Genomic DNA, 27,322 nt, shown 5'->3' on the forward strand with positions numbered 1-27,322 from the left:
GACCCTTTACTTTAGGAGGACCCCCCAACTTGCCACACCCTTTGATTTCACCTGTTCAGTAGAGCAGCCCTATCATTTGACATGAAGGTTGCAACAGAAATCCCCATGGCAAGATCTGAGATTACTTATATCAAACAAAATGTACCTATGACAGACTTTTATGTGGATGCCAAGATGACAAACAGGTTAGGCAGCATGGTACAGAGCAGGGCATACCAAGAGGTATCCAAGCTGTAGAATATGAAATTCTACTCTAAACTCCTGCTCTTTTCCCCTGGTTTTGCAGTATTAATTATTTATTATTTTGATAGGCTTCTCATGCCCTGAATGAAAAAAATTCTCACCTTACAGAAAGCACCTTTACTTACCACAGTGTCTAATGATGCGCTGTCCATATAGGAGCAGGACCTCGAGACCTATGGCTGCTCTAATCCTCTATAGGTTCCTAAGTTAACTAAATCGTAGACTGAAATTCAGCAGTTTCTTCCCCACTTTAAAAATGCAGCACACACAACAGGGAAGAATGCAACCTACTAGGATACACCATCTCAAAGAAATAGGGATGGTAAGACTTACTGCTCTGTCTCCATGGAACAAATGCCCCTGTAGCTTTCAGTATGGGTGACTAATAAGGCAATTTTCTGTTTGGCTGACAGCTGGAAGCAAAAAATCTACCCAAAACTGCAACAGTACTACAGATCTCCTAAAAAATCCATGTCCTTTGGCAGCCTTGGCTGAGGAACTTTCAAATGTGTTAAGCTGAGCTTTTGCAAGCACATGGGCAACAGGTGTCAGGACAAGTGTAGCATATACTCAATCAAACATTCAACCTGATTTAACAGCATCTTACCAATTATGCAATTACACATTTTTCTGTAAACACTGGAACTGTGTACCAAAGCAGGCTACAAAGTTAACAAAAGACTTGGCCCAACTTGGCACTGGACTTCCCAACTATGACTTGTTAAAACATTTCTTAGCAGAATGGATCATGTCTTCCTGATGCCTTCATTCTGGAAACTGATTTCTTCTTTTACCAAGATGGGGATAAAGCAAAACCTGAAAAGAATCCACACTTCATACAGGGCAGTCAAGTTCTACTTAGTAAACCACCTTTTTCAGGGATAGGCTTCCCATCATTCCATGGGATGTGTCCTTCTCCAGAGCAGAAGGTCATATTATATTGTCTTCCTGTCTTCTTCACCACCATCTAGTTGCCAGGACTTGGTGCTTGTCTGACATAGTCGCTATTATGGGTCATGGTAATCAGTTTAATGCCTCATGAGTTTGCTAGCTTAGGACAGTTTATGTTTTCACCCCATCTATGGTCTTCAGCATCTGACCAATGTGACCTGAAGCTGCTCTAGTTTCATTTCTCTTTTCCTTGCAGGATTTGGCTGTTTTGTTCATTCCCCTCCTACTTTCTTACTGCTCTCTGTAAGGACCAAAATGAAGATCACAAAACAAATGTTGATGATTCACTTATATACTGCAACAGTTCCACCTTAGCCCTGCATATCCCTTCCAGCCAACCCCTTAATGCTTTTGCCTCTCATGACATGAATTAATAAAAGCTCAGGACTGCAGCACAGAGAAGGTACATCCATTTCTTCCAAGCCCAATCTTCATCCTTCCTGTAAACTTACAGAGACTATTTTCTGTTTGCTTACATTCTCATACACCTGGCTTTATGCTTTTGTTTTCTTGAGGAGTGTTATGTGAAGGTGCTAACTGATCATCGGTACTGGTTTATCAGCCTCAAACTTTAGTGCTCATGGAGCTGATGGAACAGGTTGGACTGCTAGTGAAGGACATCTGATGTAACACGACGCTTTTGGGACTAAGATCTTAGAAATTTTATAATCTTTATTATGGCAATCATAAAGACGAAAAACACTGAGTTATCTCTAAACATCCTGACCACAGACACCACAACAAAAATAGATCACAACTGCAGAAAAGTTACTGCCTGTAGAATCCTATGAGAAAAGAGGGCGAATGTGTTTGTGTCAAACACCGATAGCCTGATGGAACCAGCCATGGATTGTTGGTGATAACAGCCAAGAATTGTTGGTAATAATACACTGAGAAAGAACAGGATGTGGCTGGAGAAGAGGCCAAAAGGAGGCAGGGCAGCACATTTCTGGGACAAACATCCTGGTTCTGGCTCCTGGAGATGAGCACAACACAGCATAAATGCAGGGATGAGACTGAGAAGTGGGCATGGATTGTAAGAGGGGACTGAAACCACCAGAGATCCCCAAAGCCATCCCCAACCCATTTCCAGAAAAGTCTAGAGGAATGGACTGCACAGGGTTACTAATTTGCATAGAAAGTGAGAAACTTATCTCCAAGATGGGGAGATTTATTTATAAGAGGTATTCCAACCAAGCCCACATGTGTGGACATCCCCAGGACACCCCAGCTGGGTCAATGCTGGAGTTAGGACTGGTGATCTCTCTTTCCCTCTCTCCTTTCTTCTTTTTTCCCCTCTTTAATTAATTTTGTCTTTCTCTCTCCCCTTTCACCTTACCTCTCTGTTCAAAACCCACTGCCATGTGTTCATAGAGGAGATAAGGTTCTAACTTATACCAATTTCCATGCCAAGTATGTAATTTACTAAGAGAACCTTGTAAGATTTTGTGGACTCTCCTACTTTTGTAATTCCTTTTGACCATGGACACCTACAAACCTTGAGTACTCCCTTCCCCTCAAGGGTGGGACGCCACACTTACAACTTTAATGCAGGGAAGAGGAAAAAGGGGAAATAAAACAATATTGCATCCAGATAGTCAATAAAATAAAATAAAATAAAATAAAATAAAATAATTCAAGAGAATCTCTTTAACAGCAATTTATTATCATTAAAAGTAACAATAAGTAGTTTTAAATTCTTTTGTCTTAAAAATCTAGTGTAACATACTGCTACAGTTCTATGAAACTTACGCCAAAATTGTATCCCCAAACCACACTGTTGTGCCTGATCCTCACAGACATCAATGGTGTGGCACACAAATAGTACAGAAATGGATCGCTCCATACGGCGATGATCGTTAGGCCTCAAGATGCTACAAGTTATTTTGTAAGAGCTATTAAGTATAATTTTTGTTTTCCTCTTTGTTAATATTGCTAGAACAATCAAATATTTCCCACAGCTTTTGGTGCCCATGTGATCTTTTAAGAACTGTGTTTTATCCCCATACATCTTCCTGCTATAGTTTTCCTTTTTTAAATTTTCCCCCTTAGCGACACGCCTGCCCCATCTCAGGAGACAAAACCACAGCGATGTTTGCAGTCACTCTGCAACAGCATCCCATATTTCCTTCACATTCTGAAGCCAGTGTTCAGCCCTAACCCTTACCTTTCACACTGCTGCCAGAACAACTTGGCAGCACACAGTACAGGAGTACTACATGCTCATATTTTAATCTCCAGCTTCTTGGGAGTTCTAGAGCTTAGGTTAAGCTCAAGCCAAGCACCCAAGATAGCTAACTTATAGCTATTTCAGATTTGTGGAAAGGAGCAGTGGCCAGACATTGCAGGACAGACGCATCTTTGCATTATACAAAAAGGCCCAAACAAGTCATAATACTGTTGATCATTGGCTTGCAGGATCAAAAAAGAATATCCACAGGCAAGCACGCATATAGCTGAAAAGATCAGTTGTAATTCTGTTAAGCATTTAATGTGCTGAATTTAAGATTACAATGTTACTCAATACTCAAAAGTAAGCAGAAGCCTCTGAGTGAAACCCTTCTGGCTATCAGAAATGTACTGAAGAAAAAGAACATGAGGCAACTTCATATAGTCTTTCAGATGTGGCTTGTATATGATTTCAGACACACAGGACCCCTTAGATAGGATACGGAATTTCCACATGAACTTCATAGTAGTGCATGGAATTAGGAAATTCAAAGAAAACCAATCAGTAAGCAGCTTCATGTGCATCTATATCCACTCTGGATTTAGAGAGTCATGGGAAAATTATAATCATAGGGTAAAAGTATGGATGAAGCACTAGATCAACAAATTCCATGAACAAACTCTAATTACTCTACAAGAGCAGTTCACACTCTTCTCTAAGCAGACCTACAACTTAAACTCCAGGAGAAAAGAAGGTATTAAATTTACTCAATCAAAAAAGAAATTTTGGGGTTTGTTTTCAGCTTGATTTCTTGAGAAAGAAAACCCCAAAAGCAAAAACAATACTTACTGCAAAACTGTGAAATCCTGTCTTACATAATATCCTAAACTACTATCTTTGCTTTGTAAATGCACCTAACAGCTTATGAATATCTCACCCTTACTCAATAACACCTTAAAGAGTTTTAACTGAGGTAGCCACTAAAACATCACCATACATTAGCAATGCCAACACAAGGCGAAATGCCCAACCAAGATGCTCAAGAAAAGTTAGCTAGCATGTGCTTCCAATAATGTAATTTTTCTCTCTCGCTCTTTTCCTCCAAATCTTATTTTACTTCCCTTTTCTCTTCTTGCCCATGTCTAACAAACAGCAACAAAGAAAAGTTTAGCTTTCCAGTTCATTTGTAAAATGTCCTTGGATTTCCAAAACTAAATTTTCAAATGAAGAATTGGTGAATTTAGTTTTAAATGAATGTCATTTACAACACTGACACTGAAGGACAATCTGCACCCTCAATGACTGACACCTAAGGTTTCAGCTCTATCATCTTCCTGTACATGCCTAAGTGCTAGAAGCTGTGGAAAGACACCTGCAAGGGGAAAACACAGAAGCGGTGCAAAGGTCCCTTTCATTTTAAGTCTCACCTATATATGTAAACACACAAAGAATCACCTATTATTCACTGTCTTTCAAGTACTCAGGAAGTTAAATTGCAATTATCATTCCTCTAGCTAAAAAGTACAATGATCTGTCATATCCTGGACCTTTATAGTCACAATCACTGCTCAAAATGAAAACATTTTCAAATTACTTGTACAGCTATGATAGCCTATGCTCAGATTCTACATGGAAAAAAAAAATCAGCTTTAAGGATAATTAATACCCTGGTATTTTTGAAAACACTTTCAAGATATTTTTATGGTCCTTTATCACAGACTATTTTTCAAGGTATTTAGAACCTCTTCTATCGACATCCAAATCAAACAACCAACCAAACAAGAAAACGCCAACTGAAAATCACCCCAATGTCTACGTTGTTTAGTACACATATATTGCAGAATTTACATTTGGGTAAACATCTACACTGTACACATACAAGTACATGTACACGTACTGTAAACATCCAGTTCTGACTTCTTTCTTTCAGCCACTATTTGGAATTTGAGTGTCCTCTCAAACTGGCAGAATGTTTTAATGCATATATAGAAATGCAAAGTCACATTTCAGACATACTGCATTGACCCAAAGCAGCACAAAACCTCTGCTTCAAAGATGTATACTTACCAAATAAAAAAGTCTGAAGAGAAAAACTATGCTCTCACTTAAAAAAATAGAGCACTAATGAGTGTGACGTGCATAATACTGGTTTCTCAGTGTAGAGCAGATACTGAGCATATATTCTCAAATATAAAAATAAAATGGTACAAATTGCATGCAACTGTACATAGTGCTGTTCAAGCAATACCAAGGTATTATCCTTATTTTTCTGAAGCGTATGGACAACAGCAAACTGCAAGGTGATAATTGTAATGCGGTCCTTGGGTTTCTTCTTCTACAGAGACAAAAAATGAAATTTTTATTTCAAAAACTCCAGTCCACAACAGGGAGACATCAAACAATTTAACCATGATAACTGTACTGTGAAGAATTTCTGAATTTTCTTACATATCTAGATTATGCAAAGGGCTTATTGTTTGAAGTACTTTGCTAGAACTCCTTTTTCACAAACCACAACACACCAAAGAAAGTGTTTCCTGCTTTCATTACACACAGTTGTTCATCAGGTGGAAGTAGATGAAGGTGGTTTATTACAACACTATAAAACTAACCTCATCCTTATGAAGCATATGTAATGCACAAATTAAAGATTCCAGTTAAGCATCACCATATACTAACCCTTTATATTTGTATAACATAACCAACTAAGAAATTGTTACTATTGAAATCATACACAGGCACCTTGCTATATCATACTCACGTTATAGTTTTCTTTTTAAAACATTCCACAACTGACTCTGCTTTTAGGTCACTTTTGTCCATTTCATCTATTTAGACGCTGTGTTACCACTTCTCTGTACATGATAGAGATATATATCAGCAGCAGAAAAATGACAAAGAAATCATCCAAGAACCCCAGAATTCCAAACAGAGCTTCAGGAAGAAAATCCAGAGGCGAAGCCAGGTACAGCAAGGCTCCAATCAAGCAGAGGAATATCCTGATGCGAAACATCCAGAAGAGACCCCCTACAGAAAACATCTCCCTGAAAGCATGTCGCAATAAAGTGGGGAGATCCATAATTCTTTCCATAATCTATAAAAAAAGAATTTAAAAGTAAGTATTTTGCTTTAGCAACTCATCCATGCTAAACTGAAGTTTCTACTACTTCATTACATCTTAGATTCTGTTAGTTTATAGGAATTAAAACAAAATCCAGGAAGAGTTAATGAGTTTAGTTTTACCAGGTAGAAAGTCATTAGAATATATATGTTCTCAAGAAATACTTAAACTGTGTTATTCTACAATGAAAAACATACACTTAATATACATCATGAGAAAATATACTGGCATCTATTATGAAGGAAAAGCAATGAATAATAGAGGAAAACAAATGACTGGAAAGTGAGAAACAGCGAACAGGTTAACTGGAGTGAAATATTGATCAGAATGTAAGACAAACCAGGACTGCAAGAAAAAACCTAAGCAGTAAAGTAGAATAGGTTACAGTTTTTCAGAAACACAATACCCCCTCTCCTGGTGCATAACCAGTGATTCACGCAGGTTTCCAAAGGATGGATGAAGCTTCAAAGTAAACTAAAGAACCTTTAAATGAATCCATTCCTGGCTCCTTTCCATTTTGCTACTATGATTCTGCCAGCTTAGCAAGAGACCGCTCAAAAGAAAATATTCAGGTTTTTGTTGTGACGAGTAGGGAGGGGTGAACTTCAAAACTTTTTTTATTCTGGCTCCCCTCTATGGTACACAGTTTATACATAGAGCTGTTAAACTCCATTAAAATGACCTAGTGCCATAACTGAAAAAGTTTTTGCGAAAGAAATTTTGTGTGTATGTGGTAACACTGTGTATAAATCAAAGACAATTTATCTAGTCCAATTAGGGCTTTAGTGCAGATTTCTGGCATGACCTCAGACAGGTTACTGGGGACTAGACACAGCTTGCAGAGAGGCCTAATGGAGCCTGAAAGACAGTTTCAACCTCTTCTGGACAAAACCCATACATTTTGTGGTTTAGAAAAATACTCCTCCCTCTTCTGCCTCTTTGTACTGTACATTTTTCTTGCTAATGTCTTTTTGCTATATCCAAATCCCATTACAAATGAAGACAAGCAGGGAGGTTACGAGTATGCATGTGTGTGCATTTCACCTTGCGAAACAGGACATGCGCACAGGAGATGGGCTCACAAGGCTGACCGTCTAACGTTTGTAGAACTTTGACCCCCCCTCTTAGCTATTTACAGAATTCTTTTTTTTCTTCACTCAGAGAGGAGAAAAAAGACTGTAATATAAATTAGGGAAAAAACTAAAAAATCAAGACAGTGTGCAGCTGTCTGAGGAGAAAGGCACAGAGTAGAACTTCATATTCTTCTAATCAGTGAAAAAAGACCAATGAAATGAATATTCTCCCTTGCATGTAATTTATTTCATTAAGTATTTTTACTGACTAATTATTGATCCTTTCAAAATAATGACTCATATCTAAAAACCAACTTAACACATGAACACTTGCGAAAACTCAAGACTTATTAGATTCTCACTTACAAGAAAAAAGTAAGTTTCCATACATTTTCATAAATGACAAATAAATAATTTTGGGTTTGGCCTAACCATTTCAACATGAATTTCCTAAAGAAAAGTTGCCTAGGCCCTAAGTATCAGGAAGAGAAAAATCCATGTCCCAGGGAAAAAAAAAAAAAAGAAAGGGGAAAAAACAAAACTACAAAAAAAATTGCTCTCAAACTCTCCTGACACCACTAACTTCCACCTAAAACTACCCAAAACTTACCGATCTGGGCTGTCCTGAAAATCTTCGATTGTAGTCATTAACATCTTGAAACACTTGGGCTGCACCCTGCTGATCTTCACCAAAGAGTGGTAAGAACAGTGTTACCTAGGCACAGCAGGGAGATTATGTCCCACATGCAAATGTAAAACAGTCATCTTTAGTTAACTATATAGAAAACAACTTTGGTTTAGTTGAATAGTTAATAGAAGAATAACCTGAAAATTACTAGCATGGGTACTGCTATTAAATTGTAACTAATTAATTCCTTACAGCTCCTTACAGAATATTAATTTTTAAAGAGATTGTTAAAAAAAAGGCACAAAAACCCCTTCCTTTTAAGAGAGGCTTCTAAGCACCTAAATGCTTTATGTTTCATAAGTGGGACAGATGATTTGGAGAACAAAGCTAATTTACCAAATGAATCTAATTTTCTTTTCTAAATTGAAAATAGAATAAAGCAATCAACGAGGCCTTCATTTTCCTATTTTTAGGACTGCCTTGTATGACAACAAACATGCAGCAAAGCTCATGGTTTTGCATATGGATCTTCATACCAAGATGAATTAAGAAAAAGATATTAACCTCAAACTATTTTATATGGACAGAGAATTTTGCTCTGTTCTTGGGTTAACTTTCATGCAAACAGAGAAATAGGATATATGTGAATATGACCTTATGTATATTATATTTCTGCATAGGAGTTGCTGAAAACTTGAGACTTCTATTTGGAAGCAATGTACAGGTAAAAAATGCAGATTATCATAGGAAACACGGAAGGTATAGTACTTTTAAATTATTATAGTCTTCCTCTGTACCTGGCGACTAAATATAAATCTGTGTGGCAGTCACACTCAGAAACGAGAGCATGAACAGATCTACATTCAACTTCTGGTCCTGCCACAAACCTGTTGTATGATTCATGTTTATGTATACATCTTTCTCTTCACCATTTATAAATCAAGGTTAAAATGAATACATAACCATGCAAACAGTGCCACCTAATATACATGGTACTCAAAAGAATGTAAATGAAAATATATATATAAGGAAAGACAATAAAGAAGATCACTTATTTTCCCTTTTTCCACCTTCCCCACCTATTATCTGTGTCTTTTTCTTCACTGGCTACACTCTAAACCTACTCATTCTTCTTCCAGTCATATCTATTTTTCTTTCCTTCAACTGTCTCCTTACAGTCATTTGTCCTGCTGATATACACAATCAAAGCAGGATATAATGGAAGGGCAAGGGCATGAGTTACATAATTCATTAGAAATTACTAGCTCTGTAGTTTGTGCACTGTTAAAATAAACATGTACTTCTGTTAAAACATACACTATCAGACTCAGAGATCCTAAGCCTTAATGAGTTGCAGGAACATATTTCAAACTGACAATGTAAGTAAGTTGCGTAGGAAGTAAGTCAATGCTTGCTCTACAAAGATTAAATTAATAATACATACAAGTTAAAAATGAGACCAAAATAAGAAATTGACATGGATAGGTCTTTTGGTAGGGACAGAGGGAAGAGAGAGCGTATTTCTCAGGAACCAGTAGTGTGCTGCTACTGGCAGTCTACCACAACAGCCAAGCCTTTCAGATGTAAATTTTGGTAAAAGAAGTTAATTACATCCTCAACGGAAAGCATGAAAGGATCATTGCTAAAATCTCACAATTTGCTGTTTTCATATACTCTTTACAGAAAAATAGCTGAGTTATCAGTGCAGTTCACTTATGTTTGAGTTGCAGAACAATCTGAATTTTTGGAGCCAAAGCAAGAAGTTCGGAAAACCTTAATGTCCACTATTCCTGTCTCACATATCCCTCTGTATTTTTTCAGTTTCTCAGACTTCTTTATCTGCCAACCTCACTATTGCAGCTCACATGTAAGTGCCTTGTGGCGGGCTATCCTTGACAGCCAAACTGACGGGTCCTTGATGATTTAAAAAATTACCGTCTGTCTGCAGATCGGACAGCGGATGGCACCCAGCCATGAGCCATACCTCCAGTAGGCAATAATGCAGGAACCTGGTGAAAGTAAGGTACACACACACTTAAACTCCTGAGATGAAAAATGCATTGCCTGAAATAAAACGTGACACGGCAAGGGAAAGAACAGAAAGTGTATATAAGAAGTTAGGTTAAATCTACAGTTTCTGATGTAATTTTATGTACAGCATTCACTGAAGATACCAAGAACTTCAAATTCAATGCTATTAATGAGAAAAATCCTGAATAGGTTCAACTGGATCAGTAATTTTAAGGCATTATTTCCTGGAAACACAACAAATTTTTAATCATTAAGTGAAGAAGCAAATAATAAAAATTTTTGCCAGTTTAAAATGTAAATGGCACAAAAATGTCAAGAGATGTAAAATTTATCCTAAAAACTTGGCTTTATCATCTTCAGTTTCAACAGATGAAGACAAATATAAAAATGTAAGTATTTTATCTGTTTTCCAAACTTGCTTGTTTTTTCATTTAAACAACAGGGGATGGTATACACTATGGTATACACTATGGTATACACTATGGTATACACTTCAAAAAGCTAGATGAATGCAGTGGAAGAATTCTAATGGGAACCTGAAGAAGAAGGAAAATGCTACATAGGGTGTCAGTATATAAATATAGCCTCAAAAAACCCCACAAAACCAAACACTTTAATCAACTGTGCACTTACTTATAATTCTGCAGAAATTCCAAGAAAACATATTTTGTGAATTAAGAATATTTTATTCTTTCTAAAACAGGTTTTTTTAATATGGTACCTTCCCAAATGTTCTTCAACATCTTCAGTTTTTTACTAAACTGGAAACAAATTATATTCTTCGACATTTTAAAATAAAACAGTTTCATTCCTGATAGCATAAAAAAAATCAGCACACTCTTAAAGTGATTGTTTATTCCTAAATGTATTTTCTTGACTATTTATAAAAAATTATTTATTTTGCAGATGCAGTGATAAACAGCCAAAAGCAAACAAAGTTTTGAATTAGGATGCCTGAGCTAGTGCCAAAAGTTTGTATTTCTGTTCTGGTTTTAACTTTGGGGCTAGGAGCTTTTCTTGCTTACCACAGAAGAGATGTCCACAGTTTGTTTCTATAGGAAACGTAGCCTGTTGCAAACAGACTGGACACGACATATCTGTATAGAAGCGATGCCGATCACCAGCAGAAGCATCCTGCTGGAACAGCAGGAAAACACAAAGTGTTGGAGATACTATTTTATATAAGTCTACTGAGTTCTAAAAAATAATAAATTGGTATTCATTCACTATAAGTCAAACTATCAAACACAGAACTATATGAAATGAGAAATATATTTAAAAGTAAAAATTAAACATACTTAAATGCATTGATTCAATAAGCAAGTTCTTGTGACAGAACCATTATTTTCCTTTCATCTGTTAAGCGTGTGCTTCAAGCCAGCTAAAGACCACAAAGAAAGAACCTCTTTGGTCCTTCACACTGAGTCAGATTAGACACGCTGGAACATGAATAACAAACTCAGATCTATATTGTTACTTCATTATCCTGAGTAGTTCTGTCCAGAGCCAGGTAACTGAACTGTGTTGCTTACCAGTTGCAGCATTTAGTGTTTCCAAGCCCAAACACAGATATCAGCTTGTGTATGTCACTGTCATGAAACAGTTTTTCTCCCCAGTTTGCCATATTTGTCTTCCATATAAATATGCACTGTCGTTATTTCAAGAAGTACCATGATGAAAAACTGTTTTTCAATATTTTCCTAAAGTATGGCCTAGACTCTACCTGTTCAAAATGGATGCAGTCATAGAATCATTGGATGGTCTGAGCTGGAAGGGCCTTTAAAGATCACTAAGTTCCAACTGTCCTGCCATAGGTAGGGACACCTTCCACTAGACCAGGCTGCTCAGAGCCCCATCTAACCTTGCCTTGAACATTTCCAGGGATGGGGCATCCATAACTCCTCTGGGCAGCCTGTTCCCAGTGCCTCACCACCCTGACAGAAAAGAATTTCTTCCTTACATCCCATCTCAACCTAGCTTCTTTCAGTTTAAAACCACTACTCTCTGTCCTGTGATTAAAGGCTAAAAAGTTCCTCTGTCACTCTGTTGCCTGGCTCCTGTTGCTGTGCCATTGTTCTGCTACACACTGCTTATCAGTCTAAACATCTACCCTTGTTCTGCATCAGTAAACTGTACTCCAGATTTCCTTTCCTTTATCCTGAAGTTCCCAGCAACATTCCAGGAAGCACAGAGCATAACCTAACATACTCCACCTTGTGGCAAAAACTTCTTTGAAAAAAGAACCAGCCAAAATTTAGTTTTAATTACTTATTGCATCCATTTAAAAAGGCTACATTATCCCACTACTTGATGGATTTCAAGGATGCCTCTGTACAGTAAGTTAGCTCCTATAACTTTCAAGATCATCTTCTTCCAGAAGCTCAGAGAAGCCTGCAGTACCCCACATCAGAGAGCTGAATGATGCCAACACTTGGTACAGCACCTGGTCAGTTTGAAGCTGCTGACGAAGAGCTCGCACTAGCTCTTGATTTTCTGGGTGTATGTTCTGATGTTCATTTCTGTGAAAGGAAATACAAGCAATAAAAAGCCCTGTGATCCCACTGAAAAATAACTCACTGAAACAAATATGAAACTTGAACAAAGGGCAAAAAAAATCATTATTTCCTGCTATAAAGGATTTTAAAGGAAGTACACAAATAATTAAGGAAACTGGAATTTATTCTGGATCCTAAAGTTACTTTGCATACTTAAAGCTGTACAGTAGCAGAATTTTTCAGAGACTCCACAACCAATCATTAAATCACATTAGAATTAGATTTTAATCTCAGAAAAAATTAAGCCTTGAACCTACAAAAAATGAAGTTGCTTAAAAGTTTTTTAATTAAAGACACAGAAATATTTTTCATTTTTGTCTCCATTGCTAGTTTCTTATTTGTTGGTCTACTCAACAAATTACTCAATAAATTACTAGTTTTTCACTCACTGCCTAAGTCATAGAGTTTAAACCTCCTAATTACTTCAACTTTATCTGCTACATGACATTTGCATAAGAAAGGATAGACAAACTTACATTTAGAATATTGAATTTATATAACTATCAGCAGACTGGATATAAAAAGAAACCACTCTTTTAAAATCACTCTTTTTAAAAAAAAGAAAGATTCTACAGGCAAGCAAACTACAGGTTAGATATGCCAAGAGGAATCATTGGGAAGGACCACATTGAAGAAAGAAGGATGGATATATTACAAATTTGAAATTCAAAAGCATAATGGGATGGAATTGAAATTAAAAATGTGCTGACAACAATCAGAGGTGTTGAGTTACAATAAATATGAGTCAATAGAATATGAATTTTTATGCTTTATTAATTCATTTGGATTTCAACGATGATACATTCTGCTCAGCACTCTTGAGGTCTCAGCTGGATTCTGTTCTCCATTTTGGGCTAAATGCATAGAAACATATAGACAGAAGTTGGAGAAAGTTCAGAAGAGAATAAGAACTACTGCCCAGGTTTTTTATACATTAAAGACTTAAGAAATGTCAGCTTATATAGAAGACTGTTCATGGAGTAAAAAGGGGGACAGGATAAGTCTTTCATTCTATAGATATGAGCAATTATTTCCCATAGTTATCTAAGGCTTGTGGAAACACATTTCTAACTATATAATGTACAAAATCAGACAAGATTACCTCCTTGGCTATTTTGATCCATCCCTGACTAAAAGTTAAATCAAAAAACAGGTTGCAATGCTTCCAGGGATATTGAGGTAAGCTGATCCTCTGTCAGAGATGAGGGCTGGACAGGCTGAACTTTCAGGACATTTTCTGGTTGCAGTGATATTATATAATTTCCTCAATGGCTCTAGAAGCTTCTGCAATATTTTCATTCAGTTAACGTGGGCAATAGTAATATTGCATTATTGCTAAAATGTTTATTGCATTATTGCTAAAATGTTAACATTTCGTCTGCCTCATTCTTTTTTCAAACAGAAATAGACAAGTCCCATGTTTTTCATGCTAATATTTACATGGCTATCTGTAAAAAGAAAATTTATTTAATACTAATATGGGTGACATATGAAAGTTAAATGATAGAAAGCCTATATTAAAACCCTTCTTATGCACCTTTGGTCTCCATGAATCAGATTTTGTGGATATTGTCGGTCATACATGTTATATGTGTAGAAGTATTTTTTCTGTTTAGATGCTACAAAATTAACATACTTTACATATTCAGTTTGCCAGAATATCTGATATATATTGAAGTCCAATTCGATTCATACACAAGCGTAAGGCATGAATTGTAAGACAGTTTATTCTGATTCCTCCATAAACAACTAAATTAGCAGTAGTAAATTTGCTACTGCAAGTGTTTATTTATATGACCTTACCCTGGTATAACACACTATGCTGAAATCATGACAGCATTTGCAGAGCTGCAGGGGTACAGCATCTACTATCACTTATGCATAAGATGGTGATGTAGTTGAAAACCATGCAATGTTCAGGAAGGGACAAGCAGAGCTCAAGACATATCAAATTCATAACTTCTGTCATGCAATTAATGTAAGAAGATAACTGAAATAAATGAAAACCAATACAGTGCCATGTTATCAAGCACAAGCCAGAAAGAAATAAAGTTAGATGCAAAGGCCTGTTATTTCCCTATTTCTGACTGCTAGCATGCCAAAACTTGAGGAAAAAGGTCCCATGATGTGGAAAGATTGTATTACGTATCACAGAGGGCCCCACCAAACTATTATTATTGGAAGGAAGAAGACTCATTCAGTGTGCAGTCTCACATAAGGAAATTGAGGGACAGTACTTAAGGGGACTAACGCATCACTGTGCAGTGGTGGACACTGTTAATTTCCAAGGACTAAGATCTCACTTCTGCTGAAAATAGTGACTTGATCTTATAATCAAACTGTATGATGGACAGAAAAATTAGATTAAAAAATCAAAATCTGTAGACCCATAAGGATGAGACAGTTAAGTCATCTAGGACAAATCCCTTGTAGGCAATTAAAGGATCAGGCTTCCTTTAATTTGCTGAATACACTGAATTTTCACAATCTCATTTCTAATGTGACAACCTACTCACCAGTTTAAAACATGATGGAAAAAATCTGGCTTCATTTTATCAAAATTTATAACTCAAAAGCATACAGGCTTCACAAAAGTATCATATAGTGCCTGAACTACACATCTGCAACTTGTTACAAATGTTAATTATGGCTTGTAAGTTTCTCCGCCAGAAGCATGAATGAAGCCTTGATGTGATGCTTCATTGAGTTCTTTCACCTGGAAACAAGTACAACAATTATATCCCTTAACAGTTCTCTCTATATTCTGCTTCTGCCCCCTAAAATCTATGGCAACATGTACTCCTTGCTGCTCATTTCCCTTTTGATTCAGCTCCTGCAACTACTCATCACTTTGCAAGCTTTCTTTCCTGTATACTTACCTGTGACCTGTTCCTACCCAACATAGTATTTCAGTTCTGTTGATACAGAAGCATGAAAGGCAAAGAAAAAACTAGGGTAATGAACACCATATAAGCAACACAAAAGCCATTGCACTGTCTAAGGTAACTAGAGGAGAAAAAGAAAATACTCTTTTTCTTCCTCACTTCCCTCTCTGTGCTAAATAAATTAAAAGTGCTATGATTTTTGTACTGAACAGATTTTCTAGCATACTATGCAGATTTTGAGGGCAACAATACAAAGGAGATAGATGAAGAGTGCAACAGAATACAGACAATTTTAAAAGGTAACAGAAGGCAGAGCAGGGAGCTAAGAGGATACTGGTAAGACTTTCAATCGTCAGTCATAGAATCACAGTCACAGAATATGCTGAGTTGGAAGGGACCCATCAGGATGATTGAGTTCAACTCCTGGTCCTACATGGACACCTCAGGACACATATGGCTGAGAGTTATTGCCCAAACACATCTTCTAGTCTATTAGGCTGAGAGTTATTGCCCAAACACATCTTCTAGTCTATCAGGCTGGTGCTGGGACTTCCCTGGGGAGTCTGTTCAACCATATTCTGGGTGAAAAACTTTTTTCTGGTATTTTAACCTAAATCTCCTCTGACTCAGCTTCATGTGTTTACTCAAGTCCTGGCCCTGGTCACAAATCATGCAATGCAGACCTCCAAAGTCTGGAAGCTTTGTGTTCTCAGTTTGTTTGCCCCTCCAGAAAATAAACTATCAAGGCATGTAGCAAGACTCAATCTTTTTACCTACCTCATTACACTGCAGTTGATAACTAGCCTTACCTTCCTCCCTAAGTAACTCTTCATTATTGAAGCATTATCTCCCTGAACTTAATTCTGACTGAACTCCTGCTACTCTTGTCAGCTCCTGACCCTTGTTCCATGTACTTTTTCTTTAATATTTCTTACTTGCCTTTCTAGAGTTCAAAAATAAAGTGTTAACTTTTAAACTAAACACTTAAAATTCAAGTCACAACTGCCAAAAGTGTCAATATGAAGGATAGAGAAATCATAACAGAGCAGATAAAAAAGAGGCAGTATTAAAGCAATCTGCGTAACTGAAACAGCTTCAGCAAAAAAAAAGGCAAGGTGAAGGGAACGCCTTTCTTAAGATTCCTTTGTGATTCCCTGGTCCTGAACAGCAGCACTGCCTTGCAGTCCAACCAAGTTTTTCCACTTACAGCGTATTTAGTAGCTTGCTCTCAAGTAACTCTACCTCGGCAATATTTCTCACATAGACATATCATGTTCAAGTTCCATGATGCCATTGTGTCACTAAAACTGAATTCCCTTGGTTCTGAAAACTGTTCTGTGTTCAGAGGTTTACACACATCAATAAAATAAAATAAAATAAAATAAAATAAAATAAAATAAAATAAAATAAAATAAAATAAAATAAAATAAAATAAAATAAAATAAAATAAAATAAAATAAAATAAAATAAAATAAAATAAAATAAAATAAAATAAAATAAAATAAAATAAAATAATAAGCCAATCTGAAGCTCAGACTTATTTTCCCAAAACACATAGGCTAAGATGTTTGTTAGGATGCAAAGAAAAACTCTGAAAATAAAAATAAGCTTTGGTGACTTGATCATTAAAGTTACTGAGTTCTGAACTTAACATTTTCCTGTATGGAGTGCACATTGCAGTCCACTGTTGTACAGCATACTCATTTGAAAAAAAAAAAATATTAGTCAATTTATTTGGATTTGGGTTGTTGTTTGTTTGTTTTCTTGGAAGAAGACTTCAGTTAGAACATACATTGGAGGAATATATTCAATTTTAATCTTGGAATCATTGACAAATCTGAACTTTTTAACCAAATACAACACAGCAGCCATACAGACTGTGAATTTAACCATTTTCAGTCTTAATGAGTGATGAACACTACTCAGTTTGATTATCTGAAGATATGGAAGAGTTAAATTCCACTTTTGATTTTAGCTGTACCAAGCAATTAGTTAAACATAGTAAGCAAACAAACAACCACTTCCTTACTGTCACAAAAATCACAGTTTTTATGTACGAATGCATGAAATTGTCAAGAAAATTAGGGTTTTTATAAAAAATGAATAATTCCTCTCAACACATTCTCACCTTAAAAGCGTATATACCAGAGCAGCAATGAAAGTGAAACTGAGCACAACTGCCACCAGTACCTGGTCACTTACTCCTTCTATAACTGAATCATTATCTAGCTTCAAACTCTGAACTTCTGCCTGGTGACTGGCCATCACAGCTCTAAAATGCAAAAAGAAATAGATATATATATACATACATATATTAAAACATATGTGCACAGACATTTTAAACACAGTTACAAACAATATGTGAACAGAATAGTCATTGTTGGGAGAAAAGAGTACAAAAAGAAGAAATGTATCCATTTTTAATAAACACTGAGTTTGCTGTAGAGGTCTTATGCAGTAGCAAATCTTAAATTAATGTGTTAGGATTTAAAGATTAAAAAAAAAAATAGTCAGATAGCTTACCTTGAAATCTTTATAAGATAAATTGCATAGGAATAGGTAATTACTGAGCTGGCCATATTCTAAGGACTGTCTATTGATAAAAATTTTCAATTACTCTGCATTATCAAGAATTTTAGGTATTATGCACCACATCATTCCTGGTAGGCTAAGCCAACACAGAAACTTAACTTTCACCATTTACATGAATGAAGAAACAAGGTCATTCTGGTTTTAGTGTTAAATGCTCATTTCGATACGCAGGAATCACCCAATACGTTTTAAACTTCATTTCCGTTTTCTGTGCATTACCAACATTTAGCTAGAAACATGGGGAAAACTTGAAAGAAAAATAGGATTATCAGGCTTCCTTAGTTAGACTCACTTGTTTTATATTTGTTTCGCTTTTGTAGCCATCCATGACTAAGACTAACATTTATTAACCTACAGCACTAACCCACAGCTGGAGACATGGGAAATAAAATAGTTTCCAACCCACTGCTGAATCATTGCCATTGCAATCAGGAAGTGAAATGAGCTGTGGCTATGAATATTACGAAATCAGAACAGTGAAGCTAACTCTGTCAAATGACATGAAAAGTCATACTGAAGCTCTGTCCATACACAATTGAAGTAATTTCCATGAAGCTGACATAAAATCCCAGTATTGGTTTCTGAAGGCAGGTAAGACTGGTATCTTTTTCTGTTTCCTAGTCCAGCCTGCAAGCTTTCATCAGTGCTTCACTACACTTCACAGCTCATGTGTCATTTTTAATTTAAACCTCGCTGTCAAGAAAATATTACCAAACACCCTCTGGCCCTGAATTAATTGCAAAACTGAAATGGAGTACAAGTCATCAGAATTTTAGTGGATACCTATAATGACTTCCCTGGCAAAATTTCAGCATATCAGTCTATTGCTAATAAAAAAGCATAGTCTTTTCCCTAAGACAGCTACTCTCACCCTCCACATTTTTTCTAGTATAAGCAGTGGAGCTTTTTTCAAGCTTCCTTATGTTTGTGGGAGCTGCCTTCTGTAGCAGGAACACAAGAGAAGTTGATACATTCTAAGAGTATTGTTCAGAAGTGTGAGTGGTTATAATTAAGTACCATAAGAGCAGAGCAAACTTGGGGAGAGCAAGGGAAGAGTTCATTAATTGCTGTATTTTTGGGCTTTCACTGTGAAAACTAAAATGGAATAATGAAGCATATATGAAGAGAAAGAATAAACTAAATTATCCTGAGTGTGCCAATCTGTACTGAAACTATTATTTCTGTAACTATAGTCAATCATTTCCTTTTCAACAAGCAACCGTGTCACAGTGTTTGGAAAGAGTAACTTCTTTCAAAGGTGGAACACCAGTGACTCATAGAAAGGCATGTTTAAAGTAGGTCAATGTTTACACATGTTTCATATATCCTAATGAATAAAAGACCAGATCTTTGTGGAAAGGAGTTAAAGCATTTCTCTGCATAGCTAGTTACACAATTACATTCCTATAGCTAAAGCCATGAGCCTAAGATGTTGTGAAATTTTTCTGAGCAGTGGTTCCCTGGTGCTGAGGATCTGGACTGGCAGGTGCGCTGTGATGCCTTCCTAGCTCAACATTACCTGCCTGTATAGTATACTTAAGTTCTTTGCATATCCTGTCCTAAAGAAGCTTCTCTTTCTTACACTGCATCATTCTCAGACAGACATTTTCCACAACTGTGCATGCTGACATCTTCAATTTCTATGTTTTTCCTCCTTAAGAATCATTATCAGTCAACTAATTTTTGCTGTGTCCTACTGTTTTTTCTGGGTTGACCACTTAGAACAAAATCACAAGTAAATGCCAAGGAACTGGTATAATTCCTCCCTTATTCCACATTAGTTCTGTTAGAATACACCAACATGCCAATGACAACTACAGCCCATTAAGTATTACATGGGGTTTTTTTCAGAAAGGCCTATTGTGTCAGAGACATACAGATGATTTAACTGTACCTTTGGAAGGCAAGCACTTCTTACATTAACGCCTGAACTTCCTCTGTCACTGCCTGCATGACGCACTTTGAAAACAACACAAAGATTATCAATATCACACCAATTTAAATCAGTTTCCCTCACCAACCTTCAAGACGTATACTGCCCTTCTTTTCCCTCTCTGTATGCTCCTTGCAACAACACACCAAATTCTGATCTGCCTACCATCAGTAGCACTCACTGCATCTGCTTGCCTTAATTTCTGCTCACCCACCTTTCTTGAAATACCAAAATAAGGTGCCAAAGTTAGCATCAGAACATGAAAACGAAATAACACAGATCCTCACTTTCTCTTCCTTCTTGCACATAATGCCACTCATATCTACTTCAGCCCTTCATTTTGAAACATATATGACTTTCCTAAGAACCTTTCTGACATAAGCATAGTGTACAAGAAAAATTATTGCACAGCCTTTCTCTCCGCGTAAACACCCTGACACCCTTTGCCTTCACTTATGTATCAATATTTCAAAGACTATATAGAGGGGGAGTAGAACCTGCCTCAGTCTCATTCCCAGCTGCTTCTATCACTGAATTCTAGAGAAGACAAACTATCAATGCTTAATGCCCCTGTTGTTCATATTTTAATTTACTTGCTGTTTCTGGACAGCCAACAAGTGCTGTGTATATTTTTCTTATTACTTCCACCAATACTTTTCAATTACTTCCAACAATTGATCTCAATAAGATTATTGCCCAGGAGAGCTGATAAGACTTGTGTAGACTAGGTACTACAAAAGAGAAGGGTATCACTTCAAAAGAACCAATACATACTTTCTCTGAATTCATGTCTCAGTAGAGACAGTAACAATCTCCTCCTCCTATCTCTAAGACAGAATGTTTAAAAAAGCAGTGTCTACAAAGAAAATGTTAAAATACACTCATAGAAAAAATGTCTGACTGGAGGAGGAAGGAATTTGTGATTTCAAGGCTATCTGGAATGTTTTCAAACAAAATACCCAGAACTGGAGGCCTGCAGTTCATGTTTCTTCAAGTGCTTCTACAGCAAAGAGTGATCTGCAGTGGTTTGACTATATGATAGGCTAGATAACTAAAAATAACTTCTAAGAAATCTCACCTCACAGTGCCTGTGTTCAGCAATTGCTCTTTCAGCTGGTGCAACTAAGAAGCAAGCTATAGGAGATTTAAATAATGTACTGAAGATTCAGTCTTTGGAGACAGCATGCCTTGATAAAGACCAAGAGTGTGTCAGAGAAACCTTCCAGAACCAGACTTTATTACATATATGTAACCACTCCTAAAATAGTCACTGTTAATAATTTGATGCAATTCAAGAGTGAGTTAGTATGGCTCTTACTAAATTCCATCCATTACCTTTTTCCAGTTATGAAAAAAATGACAGCATTTCATCAACCTTTTCCTCATATAATTATTTTCAGATCTGGGTTCTATATCACAGGCTTTTCAGACATTAAATTACTTTAAAGGTTTTCTTTCTTTCTTTTCTGTTGGTTTATGCTGCCTTGTTTCTTTCTAAAATTGCAAAGAAGATTTGAATTATTTCTATTGCTCTGTTTCTATTCTTAAATACAATAGATTAATTCCTGTCTGCACTAGCTCTGAGAAAAGTACCAACTGTATAAGATTATTTCAGGGGGAAAAAGGCAGTAATTGAAAATAGATTAAATTCTGATAAACGATTTTTGGTTATACTTAGGAATTTTTCTCTTTTTAGTCATTTCACAAGGATGGCTTTCTTAAATGCAAGCATAACTCCACCCTGAGAGGATGAAAACCAAGCAACATCTAATAATACTCACATCAAAACTGGAATTTATACAGTTAACTTCAGAATTTTAAAAATATCAATTGCAACATTTTGAAAACTGACAAAAATGCTGGGTCTTTTTCCTGTTTCAAAAACAACACCACCAAAGCCAAAATCTTAAATTCCAGATTTATTTCATCTTTAGACTACTGGAAGTTGCTTCAAGTAAACAACATAGAAAAGGGGGGAAAAGACAAGGAGTTACTCCTACATTCCATTTGGGCTAGCTAAGTTACAGCTTGACATTGCATCCCAGTAGACTGGGATCCGGTTCGTTTCTATGAGGGTTCTTGATGGCTAGAGAGTATAAACAACCTCAGAGTAAATTGTCCACAAAAGGTTTTGCAATATAAAGGAATGCAATTTACTGTTTGTAAAATCATACCATTTTCTTTGCAAATCTGTCCTTAATTAATCATCCGTACAGAGAACCACCTTGTTTATTACCAGTTTTTCTCAGAGAGATCACTGACAGAAGGTAACACTAATTTTTTTTTACATTTCAAATTGGAGTCTACAGATGTTTGTAAAGTTACATTTTCCCCTCTGTGGTTATGTATGAACAATGCATGCAGATTTAAGAAAAAAAAAAAAAACAAAAAGAGAACTAAGAGAACTATAATGAGCAATATTGCTAGTACAATAGCTTTTATTCTCGGAAATTCATACAGAAGACATTGAAGTGTGAGGGAATGAAGACATACACTAGTGTGGATGTATTATTTCTTAATTTTTCAGATCTGAAAAGTATTATTAGGACTTTCAATGCTCAACATAAAGCACAGCTACAACAATACCCTATGCCATGACTCATAAAGACATGAAAAACAATCCAGTCTTTACCATGATATGTTAAACAGATGTCAGCTATCCAAAGCCAGAATTTTTCCCATAGTTTTCTGAAGTATTTGAACTTTTCTGAGTTTATCAGGGAAGTGCCATATGATAATACACTCTTAAAACCACAGAGATTTTTAGGACCTACTACCAAAGGAATGTGAAAGCACAATGAAAAAGAAATAAGAGGCTCTCTTGATGTCTGAGAAGGAAAAAATGAGGTAACACACAAGCAATACTGATGTGAGATAGAAGTTATTAACCTTATTGTAGTGACTTTGTGAGCATGGTACAATTTGCTCCACATCTGAAAGGTAATTTGGATAACTTGGTAATTTGGTAATGTGTCCTTTATGGAATGGGCTGGGAGTGAACTGGATGACAAAAATTGAGTTTTGGGCTTTCATTTATTTCAGTTTTATTTTGAGTGTTTTTCTCTTCATGCAGTACAGCCACTATCAGTTCCTGAAACCATTATAAGTTAATTATAAAGTGATGGTGGGCCAGCATGCAAGGCAGAACATGCAATTCCCTTTGCCTTTTATTAGCAAAAGCATCGTCCCCACTCTTTGAAAAATCTGCTTAATTTGTAGAGGTTGTGTGTTTTCAAGGATAAGCTAATTTATCTCCAACTAGTCAAAGACCAGAAGTCACACTTTCTGAAGAATAAAAAGGCCCCTAAACCCCTAAAACTTTTCTTCTATATAAGAGAAACAAACAAAAAATTGGTTTCATTTGTATCAAAAAGTTTTTAATAAGATTAACCTGTTTTAGACAACACAAAAAAACTTTTAAGAATTTAAGCATACTAAAATAGAACATACTTATTCTGTAATCCACCCCCTGAACATATATTAGCTTTTGTTGAAACATCTATAGGCATAAATTTAGCACATTTTATTTAAGAGAAAAACAGGCAAAAATTCCCAAAATAAAGACAAGCTCTTATATGTAGGGCAAAAATTGAGACCTGTCTCATCAGAAGCTATCTAATTACTTTCTGCTCCAGTGTACTACCAGGTCATGGTCCTCCTCTGTCGTTGACAATGGGACTTTGTGAATGGACTTGACTCAGCAAACTGAATCCTACAGTTATTTATGCACTCTTTCTGTAAGAGTCCAAAGATATGCCCAGACTGCATTCAGAAACAATTAACAACAGCAGGCTTTGAAGAAGCGGTATAGGCAAATATAACTTTATAGAACAGAAATAATGGAAATGATTGATGGTGTACTTAGAAAAAGTGTTTCTGAGGAAACAGGATTTATTAGTGTTTCATTTTTGTGAGCAGAGTCTTACTTGAACAAAGCACCAACAAAAATCTCTAGTACTAAGTATATCCCTACATTATAAAAATCAGTGGGAGAAAATGCAAAGGGCACATTTACTAATGGAAATTTTAAAAAGTCTAATGCAGCAACATATAAATTGGTGAGATATATTCTGTGACAAGGCTGTTAAAACTAACATGGGATTACCCTATTAGAATTTCATGCAGTCTGTTAATGCATCATTATTATGAGTTTGCATCAACTTTGGGTTTACAAATCAGTTCAGCTGGTACAAGAAATACAGCCAAACGGTAGATACAGCCAATATTCAGTTATATGCTCACCATGAACCACCTTTGCTTTCAGAACTGTGCTGACTACATTCAAGTGTATGCATACCCTTTGCAAAAGAGAATGGAAAAGGCCTGAACACTCTTGCCAAGAGAGAGAAGAGGGCAATTTCAGTAGGCAAAAAGAGATTTTGTTGAGTATATGTTATGAACTGACAAACTGAGGCACTTGCCTGATAAAGCAGGTTTCTGCAGGGTCTGAGGTCAGCAGTCTCTGAGGCACATTTTTTCCTAAAGAGAAAAAAAAGAAGAAAAAAGAAAGTAGATATTCTACTTTTGCTGACGGAAACATGCTTTGCAAATTAAAAGTAATGCAGCTGGAAAAGGTGCAAGGCTGTGAGGGAAAATAATCCAAAATTAATATACCATTCTACTGGGAAAAAAAAATCTCCAATAATTTTTCTCCTGAGTCCAAAACCACATGGATGGCTTGAAGCAAGAAGACAAATTCAATGGCCTGTTTAGCATTACTATTCTGAATATCTGCCTGGGTGATGTGTGACTTGTGTAGAACAGTTCCCAACAAAGTTTTCCACCACTTTGAAAGGCAAAAACATACTGAAAGGTATAGAGTTCTAAACAAACCAGAGGGTGGAACTGAATTCATATGCAGATAGGAGCATGAGTAAGAGCCTGCTAATGTCTTCAGCTTGGATACCTGACTTCCCTGGTCAGGCAGGAAGAAAAAGAAAATATTGTCACTTCATTATAATAATGTTTACTGGAATATGGTAGTACTTCAGCTAAGCATGAGGAGGCTTCAGATCTCTCTTAGGAAAAGTGCCCAAGAATTCCTTGCTGTAGAAAGCGCTACCTCCATATACAACCTCATATCTAAAATAGAGAGCAAGGCAAAAAAAGCAACACTGTATTTGTTTGTGTCAACAAAATACAAGCTACACCTCGTGGCAACAGGCAAAGCAGAGTGGGAAATGAGACACAGAGGAAGATATGATAGAAAACATTAAACTGTGCAATGTACCTGTGAAAGCATTGTTTGTCAAAAGTACCAAGTGTGTTGCTTAAAGCACACATTAAAACTTGGAACGGTAGTTGTGCAGTTTTCTAAGACTTTAAATTCATTCTGAAACTGAAAGTTACCTTTAAATGAAGATTTGATTAATAACTTATAGAGCAGATTATACAATGAGATCAGTAAGAAAGAACTTTCCTGGGAAAACTTGAAAATTTTCATAGCTCCAACAATACTCTTGAGTTCAAAAGAAGCTCACATAAAGGGAGCACTCAGCTTTTGTCCCTGTTACTAATTCATTAAATGGAAAAAGTCTGAGAAAACATGGAAAATAGTGACAGTTTCCGCATCTGTGACCCTTCCTGTTTATACAACCCTCCACTGTTATCAGAGCTTTGTGCCTGCTACTCCATGTCACTGCATGTCAGGCCCGTTGTTAACTGATAGGGAACTGCAGAACTTATCATGATGCCACATACTCTCATTGCAAACTTCAACTAGTCCAAAATCCAACACGCTACTGAGAAAGAGTTGCTTAAACTCCTCAGGTGACCCATTTGCAGCATGATGGAGAGTTCTCTGGCTGGGGCACAGCAAGGATGCAGGGGCACCCTAGCCACAGACAGACTCCTTGTTTTTGAGATAAAAATTTAACTCAATCATCTGAAGAATCACACAGAACCAACTAAGCTAGAAAAATCACTGAGCTCATCAAGTTCAATCTAAAACTAAGCACCTCCCTGTCAACCACACCATGACACCAAGTGTCATGTCCAGTCTTCCCTTGAACACCCATTGGGATGGTGACTCCACCACCTCCCTGGGCAGGCCATTTCAATAGCTAATCATCCTTCTCCCTAGCCACCACTTGCTACTAGTTCTAAGCAAGTAACTTAAAGAATTGTAGAATGCTAAGAGATTGGAAAGAACCTCAAAGACCATCCAGTCCCAACATCCCCATGCCACAGACAGGGACACCTCTCACTACACCAGGTTGCTCAAGTCTTATCCAAACTGGCTTTTTACAGTGCCAGGGTTGGGGCATCCACAACCTCCTTGGACAACTTGTTTCAGCATCTCAACACCCTTGACAGTAAAAAACTCCTTCCTGCTAAATTTCCCTTCTTTAAGTTTAAACCCATTACTCCTTGTCACTACAGTTCCTAACAAAGAGTTTCTCTCTGACTTCCCTGCAGAACCCCTTCAGATACTGGTAGGTTGCCTGTTCATTAAATTTACTACAGCAGAGCTTTGTTTAAAGGAAGCTAACGTTGTTATCTTCTCCAAAAACGGAGGAGAACGTCGTCAAGGTTGCTCCATACACAAGCCAAGCCACACTAAGACTATGATATGTCTGTGAGTGCAGGGTCATTTCCTACTCCAAAGGGAGGAAAACTCTGTAGGGACTGCTCCTGTCACAAACAGAAGGAATTCTGCGGGTGAAAGGTCATTTTTCTACTCCAAAATGAGAAAAACCTTGTAGGGGCCACTCCACCCAGAACCCAAGCCATATTACACACCAACATTGATAACGCCTGTGGTACACCATCCTCACAAACCCCCGCTCCCAGCCCCGCCGGACACTCTCCTAACCAGCTCCTCCGCGCCAAGATACACACACGGAGCCGGGGGAAGCATTTGCAGACCCCTCCTACCCGAGGGCCCGGCGGCGTACGAGGTGCCCCGGTGGGCACGCAACGGAGGGGTTCGCGTCTCTCTGACCTTCCCCAGCTTCCCCTGGCCGGCTGCGAGGGGCGGACAGCCCAGCCCGGTCCGCTCCGGCTCCAGCCCCGCCCGTCCCCCCGCGGTACCTCAGCCGCCGCTCGCCGCCGGCCTCGCGGCCCCGCCCCGTCCCCCCGACAGCGCCGGGTCGCGCCGCGTCCCCCGCCCCGCGGCCGCCGAGCGCAGGCGCGCGCGGC

General features: G+C 37.2%; 1 protein-coding gene across 5 annotated transcripts; it reads right to left on the minus strand.

The window, feature by feature from the left end:
- Window positions 1-2,808: 2,808 nt before the first annotated feature.
- Window positions 2,809-27,265, minus strand: RNF170 (ring finger protein 170). 5 transcript variants are annotated; one of them, XR_014616912.1, is made up of 9 exons: window positions 27,215-27,265; window positions 24,604-24,661; window positions 17,786-17,929; window positions 12,661-12,736; window positions 11,243-11,354; window positions 10,122-10,195; window positions 8,169-8,273; window positions 6,126-6,458; window positions 2,809-5,699 (listed from the first exon to the last, which is right to left on the minus strand). XR_014616912.1 is itself a non-coding variant. In XM_084225012.1 (8 exons), exons 3-8 carry the CDS (start codon window positions 17,920-17,922, stop codon window positions 6,189-6,191), a joined length of 771 nt encoding a protein of 256 aa, XP_084081138.1. In that variant the 5' UTR covers window positions 17,923-17,929; window positions 24,604-24,661; window positions 27,215-27,265; the 3' UTR covers window positions 2,809-6,188. The 5 variants fall into 5 exon arrangements, 4 of the variants coding, with proteins under 4 accessions (XP_084081138.1, XP_084081137.1, XP_084081140.1 ...); XM_084225012.1 differs by having other exon boundaries at window positions 2,809-6,458; window positions 11,243-11,351; XM_084225011.1 differs by having other exon boundaries at window positions 2,809-6,458.
- Between the last annotated feature and the right edge of the window lie 57 nt (window positions 27,266-27,322).

The sequence above is a fragment of the Fringilla coelebs genome, assembly GCF_963513975.1.
Source record: "Fringilla coelebs genome assembly, chromosome: Z".
NCBI classification, from domain to species: domain Eukaryota; kingdom Metazoa; phylum Chordata; class Aves; order Passeriformes; family Fringillidae; genus Fringilla; species Fringilla coelebs.